Here is an 18433-nt window from a genome sequence, read left to right on the forward strand (position 1 = left end):
TTGATTTTTGGAGAGGATAAGGAGCTCTTGAGCCACCCAAAGTTGAGCTACACCTCATTGGTTGGAGGCAAAGAAAACCATGTTGATGCATTTTACTATGTCTAGATAAAATCCATCGTGGTCTGGAGGGGAAGTGGTTGACATACCAGAGGAGACTTGGAATTTATCACCAGAAGGTGCTGGAGGCTTTGAGCCATCTAAGATGGTTTGGGTTGCTGGGTTGGTGAGGTAGATGGATAGGCAAATTTTGGGGGAAGAGGATGGCGTGCGATTGGGTTTAGGTAGAAGGAGGTGGTGGCTAGGTAAAAGTCTTAGTTGCCCCTAAAATATCTATCATGTGCCTGACATGTGATCAATTTTGACAGAAAAACAAACAAAATTGACGGAAAAGACTAGTGGTGCAACGCGAGATCTAGTTGAAGGACGACCATAATAATTTTGCAACATGAGGGATGAAAAGTAAAGTCGGGTCATAGTCGAGGGACTATTGCTACAATTTAGCCTATTTTTTAATTGGCGATCCTTTAGTACTGATCCCCTAAGTGACAAAAGGAGAATGCCAATGAGCATTTTACCGTTCTAATGGTAAAATTAAATGCATTAAGAGTATATTTTTGAATCCATAATGCTAGAGACAACAAGTTTTAGACACCAACTCATGTGACACTTTTTTAGTTTCGAAGAATAAATAAGATCCACATTAAGCCCAAATGAAAACAAATGAAACATTGCCACATATTGGTTTGCAAAAGTTAGTGTAATAAATTATTGTTTTTCAGCTATACCAATTCCATTAATAAAAGGGAAAATAGAAGATATAGGGGAATTAAGAACACAACCCAAAAAGGGGTCCTTGCAAATAATATATCAAAATACAAAATTATAAAACACAACTATTGCAACACAGTAAGCAAAATCAATTCCACATCTTGAAACCAAGCTCACTATTTGAGAGATAAGAACTCTCTACCAATTTGAGATACGAAACACCTTCAAAGGGAAGAGCAAATCCCGTTCAACTTACACCTAAATACTTGGTCAGAGGGTCTCCCAATCACCCCATGATCTGAAAGCACCTATTGATAGTACATCCCCAAAATGAAACAACTCTACCCCTCAACACAAAGATGTGATGGAGATCCACCTCATCAAACCCAAAAAATGCAAGAACAACACATTAAGGGGCCAAAGCTCCATAGGTCTATTCAAATCTTATATAAATTTTTTTTAAAAAAAAAAAAAAAAGGCGGCCTAAATGGCATATAGGAAGACCCTAATACAACTAGGGTTGAGAGAAACACTAGGAAAACAAGACCCTTGAACAAGAGCGAATAGGAAGAAAAACTCTCCACACAAATACGAGGATTATTCGTCAGATGGGGGTGGTGCCAAGGGAAAAACCCTTGAAATCGAGGCCTGACTAAATCGCAGGTTTTTCCCTTGGTGATCTTTTTATTTATTTATTTATTTTATAATTACCAAGAATGGTAAATTAGTGTCTTTAATATTTCTCTTTTTGAATTAGTGATCATTATTACACCTGAATGCGACAAAAAGAGAGCGCTTTTTCATTTCAACAGTAAAATTAAATGCAATAAGGCCTTCTCCAACCCATTTGGGGCTAAACCCAAATTTTCCCCCTCCAAAAAGTAACTATTTGGGTTTTGCCTAGATTCAAACCGTTTTTTCCCCCAACCCTCCAGACTCAAATTTTAAGTCCGCAACTTTATTAAATTGTTTAAGTCTAATTTTTTTTTTCTGGATAACTTTTCTTCATTTAATCTTTTTAAATAACTTCATAATTTAATTTTTTTTTAACAATTTGACCTCATCAAAAAATTGAAATTCCACCAAAAAAAAAAAAAATTCCAAAAGAAAACACATAACATAATTGAAACACAAAAGGAGGATTGAAACAATTGTCGACCTCATTCACTATCTCCAAAGCTCCTTCCAAATGTGATTGATCAAATCATGTCGAAGAATCTAATGCACATGTGGAGATCGAACTCTATTATGATGAATCATGTAATTAGAGAGGGTCTACCTATCTTGGTGGTACTCGTATGTAATGCTTGCCTCCAGCTCATATTGTCTTGTTGTGGCCCTCCTGGATCGTTGTGGATACATATCTTCATCATCATATTCCTCTTCAACATATTCGTACTCATCCTCTACAATCATGTTGTGTAAAATTATACACGTCATCATGATTGAGTGGAGGTTATCCTTGGACCACATACGTGCAGTGACCCGAACAATAGCCCATCGAGACTGTAGTATTCCAAATGCTCTTTCAACATCCTTCTTGTACGCTTCTTGCATTTGTGCAAAAAGCCTCTTCTTTGGGTTATCAGGAGAAGAGATGGTCTTCACCAAAGTAGCCCAATGGGGGTAGATCTCATCTACCAAATAGTTGCCCAAATGGTATTGATTTCCTTTGACAATATATTCAACTAGGGAGCCACTCCATGCACCACATCATTGAATAATGGGGAACAAGCTAAAATATTGATATCATTGTTGGATCCAGCGGCTCCAAAAAAGGCATGTCATATTCATGTGTCATACGAGGCCACGACCTCTAGCATAACAGTGGGCTTTTTTTTTGTGACCGGTAAATTGGCCTGCCCAAGCATATGGGCAGTTCTTCCATTCCCAGTGCATGCAGTCAAGACTTCCTAACATGCCTGGGAAGCCTTGATGGCTCGCCTTGTGTAAGAGCTTGTAAAGGTCAGCTGGATTTGAAAACTTGAGGTACCATTGTCCATACACGACTTCAAAAATGGAACAAAACTTACCGAGTGATTCAAGAGCTATGCTTCCACCCAATCTACAGTACTTGTCGGTCGCATCAGTTGAGCATCCCCATGCGACCATACGAAAGACATTGGTTAACTTCTGTTCAGGGGATAGCCCTTGTCGACCGAGTCCGTCTTTTTTCTGGCGAAAATATAGCTCATGGTTGACAACATCATTCAAGATGCGGTAAAACAACTCTTTTTGCATTCGGAACTGCTTACGAAAGTCCGTGGTATTAAAATGTGGCCTTTTAACGAAGTAGTCGGACTTGAGATTGTGATGGCGATCTTCCCTCTCACGGTTCTTGTACTCGTGACCGACTATCGACCCACCATGTTTGGGGAGGTGATCGGCTTCATTCTCCAGTGAAGTATGGTGGACAATGGCTTGTATCACTCTTTGATGATGTTCTTCATTATTTGAATAATCATCAAACATAAAGGAAAAGATGGCCTTGAAATGATATGAAAAGTATGAGAATGAAGAAGATGATGTGTTTGACAACCAATGGTACTCTTCTTAAATAGATTTTGTTGACATCTTCAACAAGAATGAAAGGAGATTTATGAAATTGACAAAGGAAAAATAAATTGAGAAATAGAAAGAAAGTTTTTGGTAGATTATTTGAGAAATGAGTGGGTATTTATAGAGTTTGGATGAGTTTTGGGGTTAGATCTGATTTATATTAATTTAAAATATTATTTTGACCGTTGAATTTAAATTTCAGCCGTTTGATCTTTTTTTTACAGTTAAAATAGCTTGGATTTAATATGAATCGTTGATTTGAGTTACTATTTGAATTATTTATAAATAAAAAAATAGACGTTTGAATCACCAATTTCTGCCACGTGGTGAGACATCAGCTGCGGCACAGCAGTAGCGTGGGGCCCACAAATCTTCCTCACACATGGGCTGCACAGCCATGAGTGGGCTACACAAAAAAGATTTTCAGTCCAAGCAATAGCTGGACTGGTATTTGGCCTCAAGTTTGGGTTTTGTTAAATTTTGGCCACTTAATTTTCTTGGGTATGGAGAGGAAATGGGCTAAAATTTGGGATATTTTGGGGTTGGCTTCATGGGTTGAAGATGGCCTAAGAGTGTGGAAGAAAAATACAAGAGGGTATTAGCAAACGCCTAGGCTCAGGTGGGAACATCTTTTTGCAAACCTCTACTTGCAGCTCCATCTCAGCCATTTAAGTGATCTCAACGGCTGGGGAGAAAAAGCAAGCTCACACTAGAATCGGGTACGCTGCAGTTTCTCCTTTGCACTTGTGCTATCGCGCCTTTTCCAGTCGCGCCTTTTTTTCCTTCCTTCTGCCATTTAATTCATTTTTAAATTTTAACTACAAACCCCCAAATCTGACAACCCAAATACCAAAAAACTTGTTTTAATTTGTTGAAAATCTCAGAACTGCAGTCGCAGTCGCTCTTCCTCTCGTCACTTACCCTTCCAGTGGACATTCAATCTCCATGAACTACATCCATCTTTTCTCATCTATCTTTCCATCTACCCATATCCTTGCTTTCATTTCTGCCCTGAAAATTGTCATGAATGGCTACCAATCTGTATCTATCGCTTTCCTAAAATTCCCACACCCACTCTCGCACTATAGCTCTCTCTCTGGTCCTATCTCTTCCGGCCTCTTTTCCTCATTCACAAGAAGATTAGCCAGCAATCTCAACACTCCCTCTCATCAGCTGTCTGTCTGTCTGTCTCTGCTCTACCTCTCCCTTTCCTCATTTATCACTCTCTCTCTCTCTCTCTCTCTCTCTCTCTCTCTCGTTGTGGCTACATGGTCTCCAAGAAGAAGTATGATTGCTTTGTAAGTATTCATTTCAAGAACTCAATTTCTTATTTCATATTTGGGTTTCGAGTTTTTGGTTCAAAAGGTTGGATCTTGGTGTGTATTGGCTCTGAATTTGTGGGTTTTGCTGGCTTATTAGATTTATACTCAAGTGGACTGTGGTGGTGATAATGGAAGAGAATAGAATGAGTAGTTTCTCTTCGTTAATTATTGAATTTTAAGTAGTTTATGGGTGTTTCTATTTTGTAAGTTCTGAAGTTTATGTTTGGCTTTTTTGGGTTCACAGTGATAGCAAGGAGTTCTCTCACCAATTATTAGGTTATTTTTGTTGATGTTCAGACATATGAGGTTAGTAACTATTAGCAAGTCTTATGAAAGCATTTATTGTGCTTGATTTTGGCTTTTGTTTTTTCTCCTTTGGGAACCCAAACTCCAGCTGCCTTCTCCAGGAATTGGGAACCCAAACTCGAGCTGCCATCTGTTACCTATTTGTAATTAATGCTCAGCTTGGTTAGCAAGTCTTTCTCCTCTTGTATAAATTCTGTTGTAAGTAATAAAAAGGACAGATGATTGAAACCTGAAACCTTTCTTTTGATACTCTGTTTAGTAGTAACCATTTTCTTGTTCAATTTTATTCCAACTCATCGTTTCATTTGCTTGTGTTATGTTGATGGCTCATCTGCTTTGTTTTTCTTTTAATTTATGTTGTAAAACTCTCATCATATTTGCTTTCTTGGATACACTGAAGCAAAGGTACTGCCTCTCATCTTGTTTCCCAATCCTAGACTTCATTAATTTTCTAAGATACATCTCATATACAACAAGGGGTAATTGTTAATTTGTTAGAACAAAGTAATGGTTGTCATATGCATGTCATTAATTTTCTGCTCTTCTTCTTTCTGTTTACAGATGAAGAGTCTGGATGGTACGATGGTCAGGTACATAGGTTTTTAGCTTGCCTTTTGGTTTGGCAGAGATGACCAAGTTGAATGATTATGTTACATCATTTGTTTCAATGCTCACAACTCTTTCAGCATATTTCATTGCCTTAAAGTTGGAAGTTTTTCCTTTTCAATCCAATTTCCTTCCCTTTTGGAGAATCCGAAAGCTTGCTTTCTAACTAATTCTTTTTGCTTGTAAAGAAGTATATGACATGGTAGTAAAAGTTGGAAATTCCATTCGAAGTTGGCCTGGATGATATATCACCATCTTTTCTCATTGACAAATTTGGTATCCATGATGTTAACTGCCCAGAATGTCCACTATTTCTTTATGACCAATTTGTCAAAGAGGAAATTATCACCAATCTGAATTTGAACCAACATTTAATTATCTTGTTTTTATATTTTAGTATTCTAATTACTGGCTATTCTGATGTAGATGTTGAAATTCTGTCACCAAAATATGTTTCATAAATGCTTCAAAAGGATTCACTAAAGCTTCAACATTGCTTGATTTACTATTCCCTAAAAGCTTCAAAATAATTTTTTTGTGTGTTTATTTTTATGCATGATATTTAACATATGAACGTGTCAGTCAGTTGTTCCATTATGCTTCATTGAGCTCCAATCTTGGTTATGAAAATTTGGATCTAAAAGTTGATGTGCATGTGGTGGAGGATTTGCCTCCATTTTTAAGCTTGTAGAAAAAAATGAAAATGCATTTCTAATAGTGTAATACGATGCCCAAAAAATGGAGACACCCAAAGCGGATGGACACATTCATTCCGTGCTAAGTTGGGAATTCACACCTAAAGCAATAGTTGGGAATCACGCTGTGCTCCATATTAAACAATGTGCTCTCACAAGTTGTTTTCATACTACAAAACCCTTATCTTGCATTCATGCATGGAAAAACTTGGATGCAACAACCATTATGTTGTAAGTAATACAAAGGACATATAATTGAAACCAAAAACCTTTCTTCTGATACTCTGTTTAGCAAATTTTAACAAAAATTTAAAAAACAAAGCAGATGAGCCAGCAACATAACACAAGTAAATGAAACGATGAGTTCGAATAAAATTGAACAAGAAAATGATTTTAATGTATGAAAGTGGTTGTTAACCTCCGATGTCCCAACATCTGTTGGAAATCCCTCTTTAGTGTGAAGTCAAGATATGCGGCTGGTATTTTTCCCTTTGCAAAGCACATGGATGAATGTATGGAATATGCATGCATGGTCATTAATTGATGGTTGAAAAGGAGAAGGAAAATAGGGGAGCTGCACATGCTTTCGGCGCCTTGGGTTTCCTCTTTAGTGGAGGAATATTTTTTGTATTAATGATGTCTTTGGTGGGAGACAAGGTGTAATGATGGGCAACATCATTATGGTTTCTTTAGCATGCACGTGGCCTGTTTTTTGGGAGTTGAAAATCAGCCTTTCTTTTATGGTTTTTTTTACCAACATAATAGTTACCAAATTTGCAGGCAACCAGAGCTTCCTCCCTGCTTAGGATGGTGAAACTTACAAGTGCCAAATTTGCAAGACCCTCTCCTCATATAATACTGCCACTAAAGAATCATAGCACATCTTATCCGGAAAAAAAAAATTCACAACACAATCAAACAAAGGAGATTCACAAACTTTCAAGGACTATCAAGATCTGCTACTTTTTCTACCATCAATCTGTACAATTACCTTACTTAAGATGGTTGAAAATTTATCAAAATCGTGAACTAGATACAATGAACCAACAACATTATACCCATTTTTTCAGAACAAATACAGAAAAATTAATCAAGAAACATTTAAAGAAAAAACAAATTGGCATTTAGGAATTGATACAAACCATGAGTGACAGGGTTACTGGAACGAAGAGGGAGAAAGTAGACAAACCAACCTAGATTCTGCAAAAATAAAAATAAAACTTGAAACCCAAATACGAAATAAGAGATTGAATTCTTGAAATGGATACTTACAAAGCAATCATACTTCTTCTTGGAGCATGTAGCCACAGAGAGAGAGAGAGAGAGAGAGAGAGAGAGAGAGCAGATAGTGGGTGTGGGAATTTTAAGGTTTGGGTCTGGAAAAGATATAAGGAGAGAGGAGAAGGGAAGTGGTTTCAATTTGGGGCTGAAAAGAGAAAAGAAGCGTCAATTTTTTTAGGATGAGGGGAACAAGATGGGTAGCGCGAAAATAGAATTTCGCCCAAAAAAAAGAGCGGCAGCGAAAAAAAAGGGAGGAGAAATCAATGTCCAAGACTCTGCCACGTGTCAATCTATATTTCATATTATTTCTCTACAATTTAATTTCTAAAATTCATAATAAATAATTTTTTTTAAAAAACACAGAAAACTCCTATGAACATCTTGTGATATTCTCTTCTCCTTAAAGCTCCAAAATGCTAATTCTAAATTATAAAAATACAAATCAATAATAACAACTCAACTTTGTTCATAGATATAAATCAAAACATTCTTTCACATACACTCTTGTTTCTTTGATCAAATGATTCTCATTAATTTAAATATATGAAATCATAATTTTAGATCTCCATAATCGAATGTTGTGTCATAAGAAATTTGTAGCAATTTTTAGTATATTTTTCTGATTTTTATATAATTTTTTAAGAATTGTTTAAGATAAAACACAATAAATTACAAAAACATGACACGTGTTATCATCTTATAAGGCCACACATGAGAAATACTCACAGGGTGCTCTAAAATTCATAATAAAAATTTAAAAATCATAAAAATACACCGAAAATTCATATATTCTCTTCTCCTTAAAGCTCCAAAATTCTAATTCTGAATTATTAAAATACAAGCACAATGATAAAAACTCAACTTTGTTCACAGACAAATCAAAACATTTTATCACATACACTCTTTTTTTATGATTTAACTTCTAAAATTCACAATAAATAAATTAAAAATTAGAAAATTACAACAAACATTCAGAATATTATTTAATACTCATCCCAAGTTATTATGTTTTGATAGCATAAAAACACACACATATATATAGCATGAAAAGTTTGTCATATGAAAACGCTTTCCATAATACTCTTTACCCACAAACTCTAACCCTAACCCCTAACCACTAAACTCTACCATTTAAAATCAATTTTAAAGTAAAAAGAAATAGTTAATTGCATGAGATGCCAGGTGGCGGCGTCCCTTGCTGACACGTGTCATATTTGTTATAATTTAATCATATTTTGTTGTAAAATTGTTTAAAATATAACAATAAATGAAAAAAAATACAAAAAATATACATACATATTTCTCAGCACCAATACTTGTATCCCAAGTCCAAAAAGTGGTTTACAATTGTTTTAAAATTAAAATTTGGGGGTCATCCCTAAATGTGAATGATGCAAATAAAAACATAACTACATTTTGTAAACCCTAAGCTATTGTTTGTTTGATCACATAAGGATCGAATCAAAATTTGAATGCACTGGCGAAATTTGACGTACGTGCTCGAAGAAAATGTCATACCAATCCCGACATTATTTTTTGGGAATTTTTTGAATTATAAACGATTTTTAAATCAATTTTGAAGTAAAAAGAAATAGTTAATTGGATGGGATGCCAGGTGGTGGCTTACCTTGCCGACACAGGGAAATGGATGGGATGCTAGGCTCTCCTTGTGCTGACATGTGTTACGTTTGTTATATTTTAATCATATTTTGTTGTAAAATCGTTTAAAGTATTAAAATAAACGGAAAAAATACCAAAAAAAAAAAATTACATACATATTTCTCAACATCAATACTTCGTATCCCAAGTCCAAAAAGTGGTTTACAAAGTATTGATCACTACTTTACAACAACTCTTCCTCTAATTATTACTTCAAATTTCCCAAAGTCAAAATCTTGTTTTCACACCTCATAGTTTAAGTTTCAAAAATCACAATCACCATGAATTCTCACAAACTCATTATGACATTTTCTTTATCTTTTAAGCTTTAAAATATAATTTTTACACATAAAAAAATTCAAATAGTTTATCAAAGTTTCAATTTTCTTCCTCTTGCAGCACCACATGTCATCATATGTTTTTTTTTTGTTTAACTGACAAAATTCACAAAAAATGATTTAAAAAAACACCGTAAATTTTCTCCCTTTATTTTCGCGTATTTATTTGAAGATAATCATGTTTTGGAAAGTGTAGAGTGTCATAAATGTAATTTTACTTAATTTTCTCCCTAGATTCTCCTTAGTAAAAATGTAAAGTGTCATAAATGACTCAAAATATTATCAACAGTTTATCATGTTTTGGAATTTTAATATACATATTATGTCACAAACACTGATATGATTTGATTTTAATCTCTTGTTGTGCCACGTGTAATATGATTATGATTATATTTGTTTTCATAAAATTCATAATCCCCTTTTTTTTGTTAGCATATGAAGAATCCTATGACTTATGAGTTGTCATCATGTGAGTTGTCGTCATGTGAAACACCAAGACCAAACATAAGTCCCTACACTTGACCAAACCTTTCTAACAAGGTGTCACGCTCACTAGTTTTTTGGTAACTAGATGGGTCCTCAAGGCTTCACAAGAGCGCAGAACACAATCATCAAACCAGAAAAATAAAAACAGAAATAAGAATTACAGTGCTACATGTGCTCTTCAGGATAATACCTTGCTTTGTATGCTTTGAATGACCAAACCAGAAAAATGAACAGCTGTTTTGGAGGGGGTAGATGTATGCACTGTTTTTCTTGAAATAGAACATCAAACCAGAAAAAAGAAGAAAACTATGTTCTCAGAGAGAGAGAGAGAGAGACTGAGACAGACAGACAGAGACATAGAGAGAGAGAGAGAACTTTTTTGGAGGGAGATATTGTGGTCTTCAAGAGCACAATAAATCTGTTTTTGAGGGAGGAGGCATCGTTCCAGTGGAACAGTTTTAGACACTTTCAGTTACAATTGCTTCTTAGCAACCGTTGGATTTGATCCAATGGTGTTCCCATATAGAGGTTTGCGAAAAGAAGTTCCCACCAGAGAATAGCCCATTAGCAAAATACGGTGATTGTTCGGCATATTTCGGATATGAAAATCACATTCCAAAGTTCTCCACTACATTTTTTGTTTGACTTGTATTCCAACCTCAGTCCGAAAATTTGGAATTCAAAATTCAGATTCAAATTATGTTAAAACCAGAAAGATTTTGAATCGGTTCAATCACAATCCTGAATTTTCAATTCAATATTTGTTGTTTTTTTTATTTTGGTCAAGATTCAATATTTGTTGTTGACAATAAAAAATTCTCATGTCTCATCGAACAAACAATTGTTTTCCTAATGAACAGAGAAACGAACAAGTTATGCTTTATGGTTCTTCGCTGAAATTATAAACATATAGGCTTAGCCCACTGGATAAATTTGAATCATTATAATTGGCGTGTGATATAAACTTCAAAAATGTCACCCCCAAAAGAAAAGTTCTAAACTTGTCTAGCACAAAACACAATCCTCAACATTTTCTTGAAATTCAGTCCCCCTAAAAACAAATCATCTTGAAGAAACTAGCCAAGGAAAATAAATATTATCTGGGATTCTCTACCAGTTTTCTTTCATACCTGCTACATAAGACTTTTGATCTTGACCATTCAAAATGATCTAAAGGTTACGATGCTGCAACATAATTAATTAACAAATTTTCATTCTCCCTATGACTTCCCACCCCACCGTTTTGCCTTCCATTTGATTCACCCTCCCTCGCCGTGCCATGCCAAGCTTCACAAGATGATAATGGCTGACAATAACCTTACAAAATTATATACATGAAGTGAGATAAAATGCAGTCTCTGAGAATCATTCCTCCATACTTGCACCAGGTTTCAATTTCATACCCCGACTCTCTCTCGGAATCTCTAGATGCTGAGGGAGGGGCATATGAAACAGGTTACAGGTAAATTTAGACGTCTGATAAAGGGTTTTCCCAGAAGTAGACAAGAATTACTTTCTGTTAGACATCACATTTAACACAGAACGCAAACACTGCATTTTACATTATCTGAAAACGAGCATTTGGCAAACGGAATAAGCAACTTATTCAATGTCCACGTAAAGACTCAGATAAAGCCTGCTATCCATCATCCAAGACTGCAAAACCTAAGGCCAGGGTTCTGAATTGTGATAGTCAAATGCATTTCCAATTTCTTCTAGGGCAAAGATCAAATGAAATGCCTAACCTTAAGCTACTCCAACTAGCCTAACCATGGTATCAGGGCAAAAATTGAACTTTAGGGCACAAGCTCCATGACCAAGAGAAACATTTTCCAGGTTTGGTTCTATGAAATTACTTGAATTGTTATTCCATAACAATGAACAGCAAGGTAAGCTCAATAAGGCATCTGGGTTCATTGAAAAATATCATGTTATCAGTTTCTCAGATAACATTTTGAATTTGAACACCAAATGAAGTAAAAGGCAATGGGCACTAAAAACCCTTTCAAGTCAATAAGAACAATGACTAAGAATCAAACACCACAAATAGATAGAACCCAAAAAAGATTAAATCATTCCTGAAAATAGCTTGAAAATATAACTAAGCATAAATATCCAAACCAAGGTTTTACCAAACACTTCAAAAATCCATAACAAAACTCAAAACTAGAAATTAAGCCAAAACAATGATAAGATCATTGGAAATGACAGTAAATAAAATAAATGGAAAAAAGGTGAGATGAGTATCTCTCAACGGTAAGACTTCTGGAACCTAGCTCTGGCACCGCGACCACCGAACTTCTTGGGCTCGCAGCGCCTGGGATCAGCGACGAGGAGAGTTCTGTCGTACCTGACCAAGATGTCCTTGATCTCCTTCTTGCTCTGCTCGTCCACATACTTCTGGTAAAACGCCACAAGGGCCTTGGCGATGCTCTGGCGGATTGCGTAGATCTGAGACGTGTGGCCTCCACCTTTGACGCGGATCCTCATGTCGACGCCGGCGAAACGGTGTCGTCCGAGCAGAAGGATCGGCTCGTAGGCCTTGAACCGGAGGATCTCCGGCTCCACCAGCTCGATCGGACAGCCGTTGATCTTGATCAGGCCGCGCCCCCTCTTGCAGTAGGTCACTGCCACCGCAGTCTTCTTTCGGCCAAAGCACTGAACGGACTCTATAGCTGGGGTCGCCATGGTTGCTGCTCTGGGTTTTGGGTCTCCTTCTTTAGGGCTTTTGGTGGCTCTGTGTGTGCAAGTGATTGTGAGCTCGAAGAGGCGCGAGAGAGAGAGTGGGAAATAATATATGAGAGAGGGATTTAGGGTTTTTGATCGTGTGGACGGCTCTGATTACTTTGTGACACAACAGTGAGATGGTCACCCAGAGGAAAATGTATCGTCCGTGCAACTCGATTATTTGCTAACACCTGTGGTGTTCTTAGCCATTCGGCCCTTTTCTGTCTGCGAAATTGGCTAAAATAGCCCATTTGTAAATAGTCTTGGCCATTAGGCCCTTTTCTGTTTGCGAAATTGTGATATGTTTGGTACATCGTAATAGACTCTGTATAGAAGTAAATAATTTATGTTAGGTGTTTGGTGTCAACTTGTATTATTTAATATCTACTATTTTAAATGAGTTGGGCTTTTAATACTCTCATTTACCTAACTAACTAATACAACCCACACACCCTAATTTGGATAATACCCACTTAATTATAGAGCTAGGGAAAAAGAACACACACATTCACGTGAAAAATCAATTTTCATCTTCTTCTTCCTAGGGTTCTTATCTGCTATTTTCTCCACATATTATTTTCTTCACTTTTTTCCAGGTATCTCTCTCTCTCTCTCTCTCTCTCTCTCTCTCTCTCTCTCTCTCTCTCTCTCTCCAATATGCTTCTTCTCTCTTCTTCTGTCTTTAATTTTCTTTCTTTATATATTTCATCTTTTATTAAATTTTTGTGAAAATTAGGTTATGAGTTTTTCCTTTTTGACTTTTTTTGAATTGAATGTTTAATTGTTTGTTTGTGATATAGTAATTTGATACATTAGGATTATAACAATACAGGAGGATACATTTAGCGAACAATAGCTGAGGATGCATTCTATATGGCACTCATAGTAGTGTGGGACACAACATTAAAGAATCGATATCGTGCAGGAGGATACATTACCTTAGAGTTTTTCCTGAGAATGTTATAATGAGGCCACTTTAGACATGCCTGTGCAGTGTAATTCCTTCACTCTATCTGAATACAATTCGATCGCTTTCTATTATAAAAAAAATAAATAATAATAGAATCGTTTTAGTTGTGGAACGTTTCAGCCTCTCTGCTGAAGTTCCTAAATATTCTAAACAGAACACATTATGTCAAGTCCGCTGTCCTTTTACTGAAGTTTTAATTTCATTTCGATGCGTGGAAAAGGCTGCATGATTCTAGAAGAACAAAAAATTGGATGCAAAGCTACTGAAACCCAATAACTGACTTGTATTTCAATAACCTACCCAACCCACTTAAAAAGTTGTCCAGTTATGTTAAATATATTTGTATGTTCCCTTCTATTTATATTAGTTTTATTAATTTTTTCACCTCAGCCGACATTAGCTCTTCTCAATTCTTCAAGATATATTTGCATAGGGGCTGGGCTGATGTTTACTTGGGCTGTGGGCTGGTGGTGATGTTTTAACAAGGACTAGTGCTTTCATATCTGGAGTGAGAATGAGACTGAGAATGTTAAGAAAATGATCAAACGCTTGGCTTCTTTTCTTGTCTAGTTTTGTTATCATGCTAGTTTGCTCATGTGTTGACTGTTGAGCTCTACTTTTGGGATTTTCCCTCTTGTCATTTTCTTTTTTGATAGTGTAAAAACCAGAATAAATATGAGAAAATAAAGTTAAGAGCACTGATACACTAATCAAATTTACTCATCACATTTTTGTTCACCAGTTTTTGCTTTGGATAACTCACAATACCATAAATGCACAAAAACAACTACAGAATATGTCAGACAAGGTTCGAGCAACGAAAACACATACATGAAAGGGAAATCCATCAGTTAGGAATTCCCTGATGGATTTATAAAGGGTTTAGAGTCTAGGGTAAATATTCAGTGCGGAACCTCGTGGGACTGCAGTGTCCGAGCTTACAAGAAAAGAAGCCAAGCGTTTGAGCAATTTCTTAACATTCTCTGTCTCAGTCTCACTCCTGAGATGATAGCAATGTTCCTCTTCTTTCACTTCAAACAGCTCCACTTCTCCTTTCCACCCACTTTCCCTCACCAAATTAAAATACCAAACCCCTCGATCCCTCAGCTGATCCTTGCCAGCTACACACACAAGCAGCTTAGAACACCCAAGTCCAGCCAGGCTTGGTGCACCCTCACCCACTGGATTGACCATTGGATTATCATGCCCTCCAGGAGCTGATGGATAAACAAAGTCCCAAGCTTTATACTCCAGAGTCTTCTCAAAATCTTCACCTTTAGGCTCTGACCCAATTGGCTTGGACCCCCAAAAATAAGAGTGAGAGAGAAATACACCCAAAATTCTCACACCACCATACAAGCTCTCCAATCCTGCCTTTATAGCCAAATTATGTGCAATATTGCCACCTGCACTATCACCCCCAATGTACAATCTGTCAAAATCTCCATATTTGGCTAGCCATGGGTCTTTTTTGCCATCTAATTCTTGCTTGTTTGAGTGAGAAGCAACCCACTGAAGAGCAGCCCAGGAATCTTCATAAGCAACAGGAAGTGGGTTCTCTGGGGCAAGCCTGTACTCAACAGAGACAGCTACAACTTGGGCTTCTGAGACCAACCGGTTGAGATAACGATGGGCTTGGAGTGAGAAGGCAGATTCAATGCAAAATACTCCACCATGGAAGTAAACAAGGATGGGGAGCTTTTGGATTTGGTTTTGAGGTAGATTTGGGAGGTAAAGGCGAGCTGAGATGTTAGGGTTGTGTGAGATTGTGATGTCTTTGGAGGAGACACCAGTTTCTGGGTCCTTATCAGGAGATGGGGGCACATGTGGAGACCCTCTAAGGCGTTCAACTTTTCCATCTTTGTATATTCTGATGAAAGGAACGCCGGCCTTGAAGGCTAATTCTTTGGTGGTGGAAGCCATTAGAGAAGATATGCAGATAACTAAGAATTGTGAAACTTGAGAGGGCGAGAATGTGCCTTTAAATTCATTAGAAAACAGAGAAAGAGAGGAGACGTGTTTGACAATCATGCAGTAACAGCAGCCAAGGTAGGCAACATGTGCCTGTATTTATTTGCAGTCAAACAACGTAACCTCAAGGCTGTTTTGAATTTTATTTGCGAAGATGTTTTCCACAATCCAAATTTCCAAAAGATCTATAGCACATTGAACAAATATGTGAGTGAAATATGAATAATGGTTTTTTTTTAAGTGGACTTTGGTGTCAAAAATATTTAATCAAGCATTTTCAAACTTGGATTGCAGAGCAAATTCATCCACACCTATTGAAATTGTTGCCACTCTTACTTTCACAAGCTAAAAATAGAGTGATTTGATTTGTGAAGCAAACTAATCAAATTAGAAAACAAACAACTAAGGGAAGAAAGAGTCAACACAGAAATGCGCGGGATGCCACTTGAAGAAAATTTCTTTTGCATTGGAAAGCAACTAAGAGAGCTTTTCCAGCAGTATGATATCTCTTTTCCAGTACATTGATTAGGTGCATTATTTTGAATATATTCAAAATACTGCACCTGGATAATTAGAAGGGCTAAAACAAAAATCCAGCCTACCTAACACCCAACTTCATTGAAAAAACACCTTATTTACAGATGTGAATCTGATTTTTTATAACTAATAAGATGTATTTAACCAAAGCATGTGTTGGAAACTATAAAGTTTTGGGTGGCTATATATTTGCTGATCATGCACCGAGTAATTTCACCCATTCTCGGTGCTTGAAATTCTACAGGTGACTGCCTCCCATAATTGACCTATCTATATTCTAAGTCCTAGTGGCGAACTTATATATTTCTCTCTCTTGAAGTATATGAACGTATATACGTATTAATGCTTCTGTGTAAAAACGTTAGGGCTATTCTAACTTAAATAGGCCTCTTGTACCTTTCAAAAAGAGTGCTACTATTTCCACCCCCTTAGTCCTATTTTCCTACCCACCATGTAAATTTGAAAAAATACAATCTTATCTTTCCACCCACCATTATTCCTAAAATACCCTATAATTATTAATTATTAATTCCAACAAATTCCCAAACGAACAACTTGATTTGTACTTTACCATCAAAAACACCAAATGCAACCATCTGGCCATCAACGTCAGATATATTTGCCTCAATATAATCCTCCATTGAAGGCCTTTTACCCTTGAAACTTGAAATCCTTAGTTGAACCTTGCATTACGGCTCCCAATAAGAAAGCTAACAGAAAAAGAGAAAACAAAAACAATTAGGTTGTCCACAATTTAAAACAAGTCAAGGATACAACATGAACTTGGTTGGTTTACCTGTCCATTAAATCTGGACCAGTAATTCCATTTGGGAATCCTGGAAAGTTTTCAACTTCAGTAGTGATCATCAACTGCCCCTGGACTGGACCCGATCGATACCCTTCGAACTCCAGAGGCTTCAAATTGGCTTGAGCTGCGTAACTTGCTGTTGTAACTCCAGTGGGACATGACCCAATTATCACCACATTCTCGATTGCATTTGTGGCTCGATTGCATTTTATGCACAAAAACAACACAAACAAACCAACCATCTTCATCAATTTGTACAACGATTAAAACCCACTAACTAAAACAACCACAAGAATACTGTGCAAATTGAAGTTCCACTTCAAAGTTCAAAAACATACAATCATATACTGAGAGGGAGAGAGAGAGGGAGGACCTTGAGAGGTAGGAGGAGACTGGGAGGAAACTCGGAGAGGGAGAGTGAGGGCGAGAGCGTGGAGAGGGAGAGGGAGAGGAGGGGGCATTTGTCATTAGATATCATTTTACAAAGAGGTAAATTTATCTTTAAAATTTTATGGGTTTTTATCACAAATGGTCTCTGAGGTTTGCTAAATTATCACATTTGGTCCTTTATGTTTTTTTCTAACATTTTTGGTCCCTTATGTTACACCTCACACATCAATTTGGTCTTTCCGTCAGGTTCCATCCAAATTTTCTGTTAGATTGCTGACGTGGACGCCACATGGATTAAATAATATTTTAAAACATTTTGGGTTTTATCACAAATGGTCCCTGAGATTTGCGAAATTATCACCCGTCATTTATATATATTTTTAAATAGTTTAACATTTAAAATCTTTTAGAAAAAATTTAATAAAAAAAGAGAAAATTTTCAAAACATAATTTGTTTTTTATTCAAATCCACTTGTCATGTTACTATTGGACATGTAGCATATACACGCCACACATCCAAATACCCATGGTGTGAGCATCTAGACAAAGGGCAGGGGCCTGTGTTGAGCGAGCACTTGGACCGAAGTACGGAAGTCCAAGACACGAGAAGGCATATGGTTGAGCAAATAAACAATCGTGACAACGGCATCATCCCAATTGTGGCAAGGAGCATAGGACTCAATCAGAAGTGCTTGGCCTGTTTCAAGGAGATGTCAATTTTTTCGTTATGCAACACCATTATGTTGCGGTGTCTAGAGACAAGTGGTCTCATAGATAATGCCATGTGTCTTAAAGTAAGTCTGAAAGTCATAGTTGACATATTTTCCACCATTGTCAGAGACAAAAATCTGGGTCTTGGCTCTTGGCAGATAATTGAGTTTCAATATGTTTGTGGAAAGACTGAAACATAGTAAACACTTCATTTTCAGTCTTCATCATGGAGAGCCATGTCATACGAGTATAATCATCCACAAATGTTACAAACCATTGGAACCCAAAATGAGCAGTTA

The 18433-nt window shown here is 36.7% G+C and overlaps 2 protein-coding genes, 2 long non-coding RNA genes and 1 pseudogene across 5 annotated transcripts; 1 reads left to right on the forward strand and 4 right to left on the reverse strand.

Annotated features, from left to right (window-relative positions):
• Positions 1-2043: 2043 nt before the first annotated feature.
• On the reverse strand, positions 2044-3240 carry LOC148297359 (uncharacterized). Its single transcript, XM_088246585.1, has 2 exons — positions 2802-3240; positions 2044-2405 (listed from the first exon to the last, which is right to left on the reverse strand). Exons 1-2 carry the CDS (start codon positions 3238-3240, stop codon positions 2044-2046), a joined length of 801 nt encoding a protein of 266 aa, XP_088102711.1.
• A 697-nt stretch (positions 3241-3937) lies between these two features.
• LOC148297360 (uncharacterized) lies at positions 3938-6045 on the forward strand. Of its 2 annotated transcripts, none has more exons than XR_015836545.1 (3): positions 3938-4625; positions 4894-4955; positions 5044-6045. It is a non-coding gene; the product is annotated as an uncharacterized LOC148297360 (long non-coding RNA). The 2 variants fall into 2 exon arrangements; XR_015836544.1 differs by having other exon boundaries at positions 5057-6045.
• A 1042-nt stretch (positions 6046-7087) lies between these two features.
• On the reverse strand, positions 7088-7726 carry LOC110770340 (uncharacterized). The gene is made up of 2 exons (XR_002528732.2): positions 7529-7726; positions 7088-7456 (listed from the first exon to the last, which is right to left on the reverse strand). It is a non-coding gene; the product is annotated as an uncharacterized LOC110770340 (long non-coding RNA).
• A 4379-nt stretch (positions 7727-12105) lies between these two features.
• On the reverse strand, positions 12106-12857 carry LOC110770334 (small ribosomal subunit protein uS9). Its single transcript, XM_021974454.2, has one exon. The coding sequence runs from the start codon at positions 12706-12708 to the stop codon at positions 12271-12273; it is 438 nt and encodes a 145-aa protein (XP_021830146.1). The 5' UTR covers positions 12709-12857; the 3' UTR covers positions 12106-12270.
• A 1534-nt stretch (positions 12858-14391) lies between these two features.
• On the reverse strand, positions 14392-15805 carry LOC110770325 (2-hydroxyisoflavanone dehydratase pseudogene; annotated as a pseudogene).
• Between the last annotated feature and the right edge of the window lie 2628 nt (positions 15806-18433).

The sequence above is a fragment of the Prunus avium genome, chromosome 1, assembly GCF_965620075.1.
Source record: "Prunus avium chromosome 1, drPruAviu1.hap1.1, whole genome shotgun sequence".
Taxonomy (NCBI): domain Eukaryota; kingdom Viridiplantae; phylum Streptophyta; class Magnoliopsida; order Rosales; family Rosaceae; genus Prunus; species Prunus avium.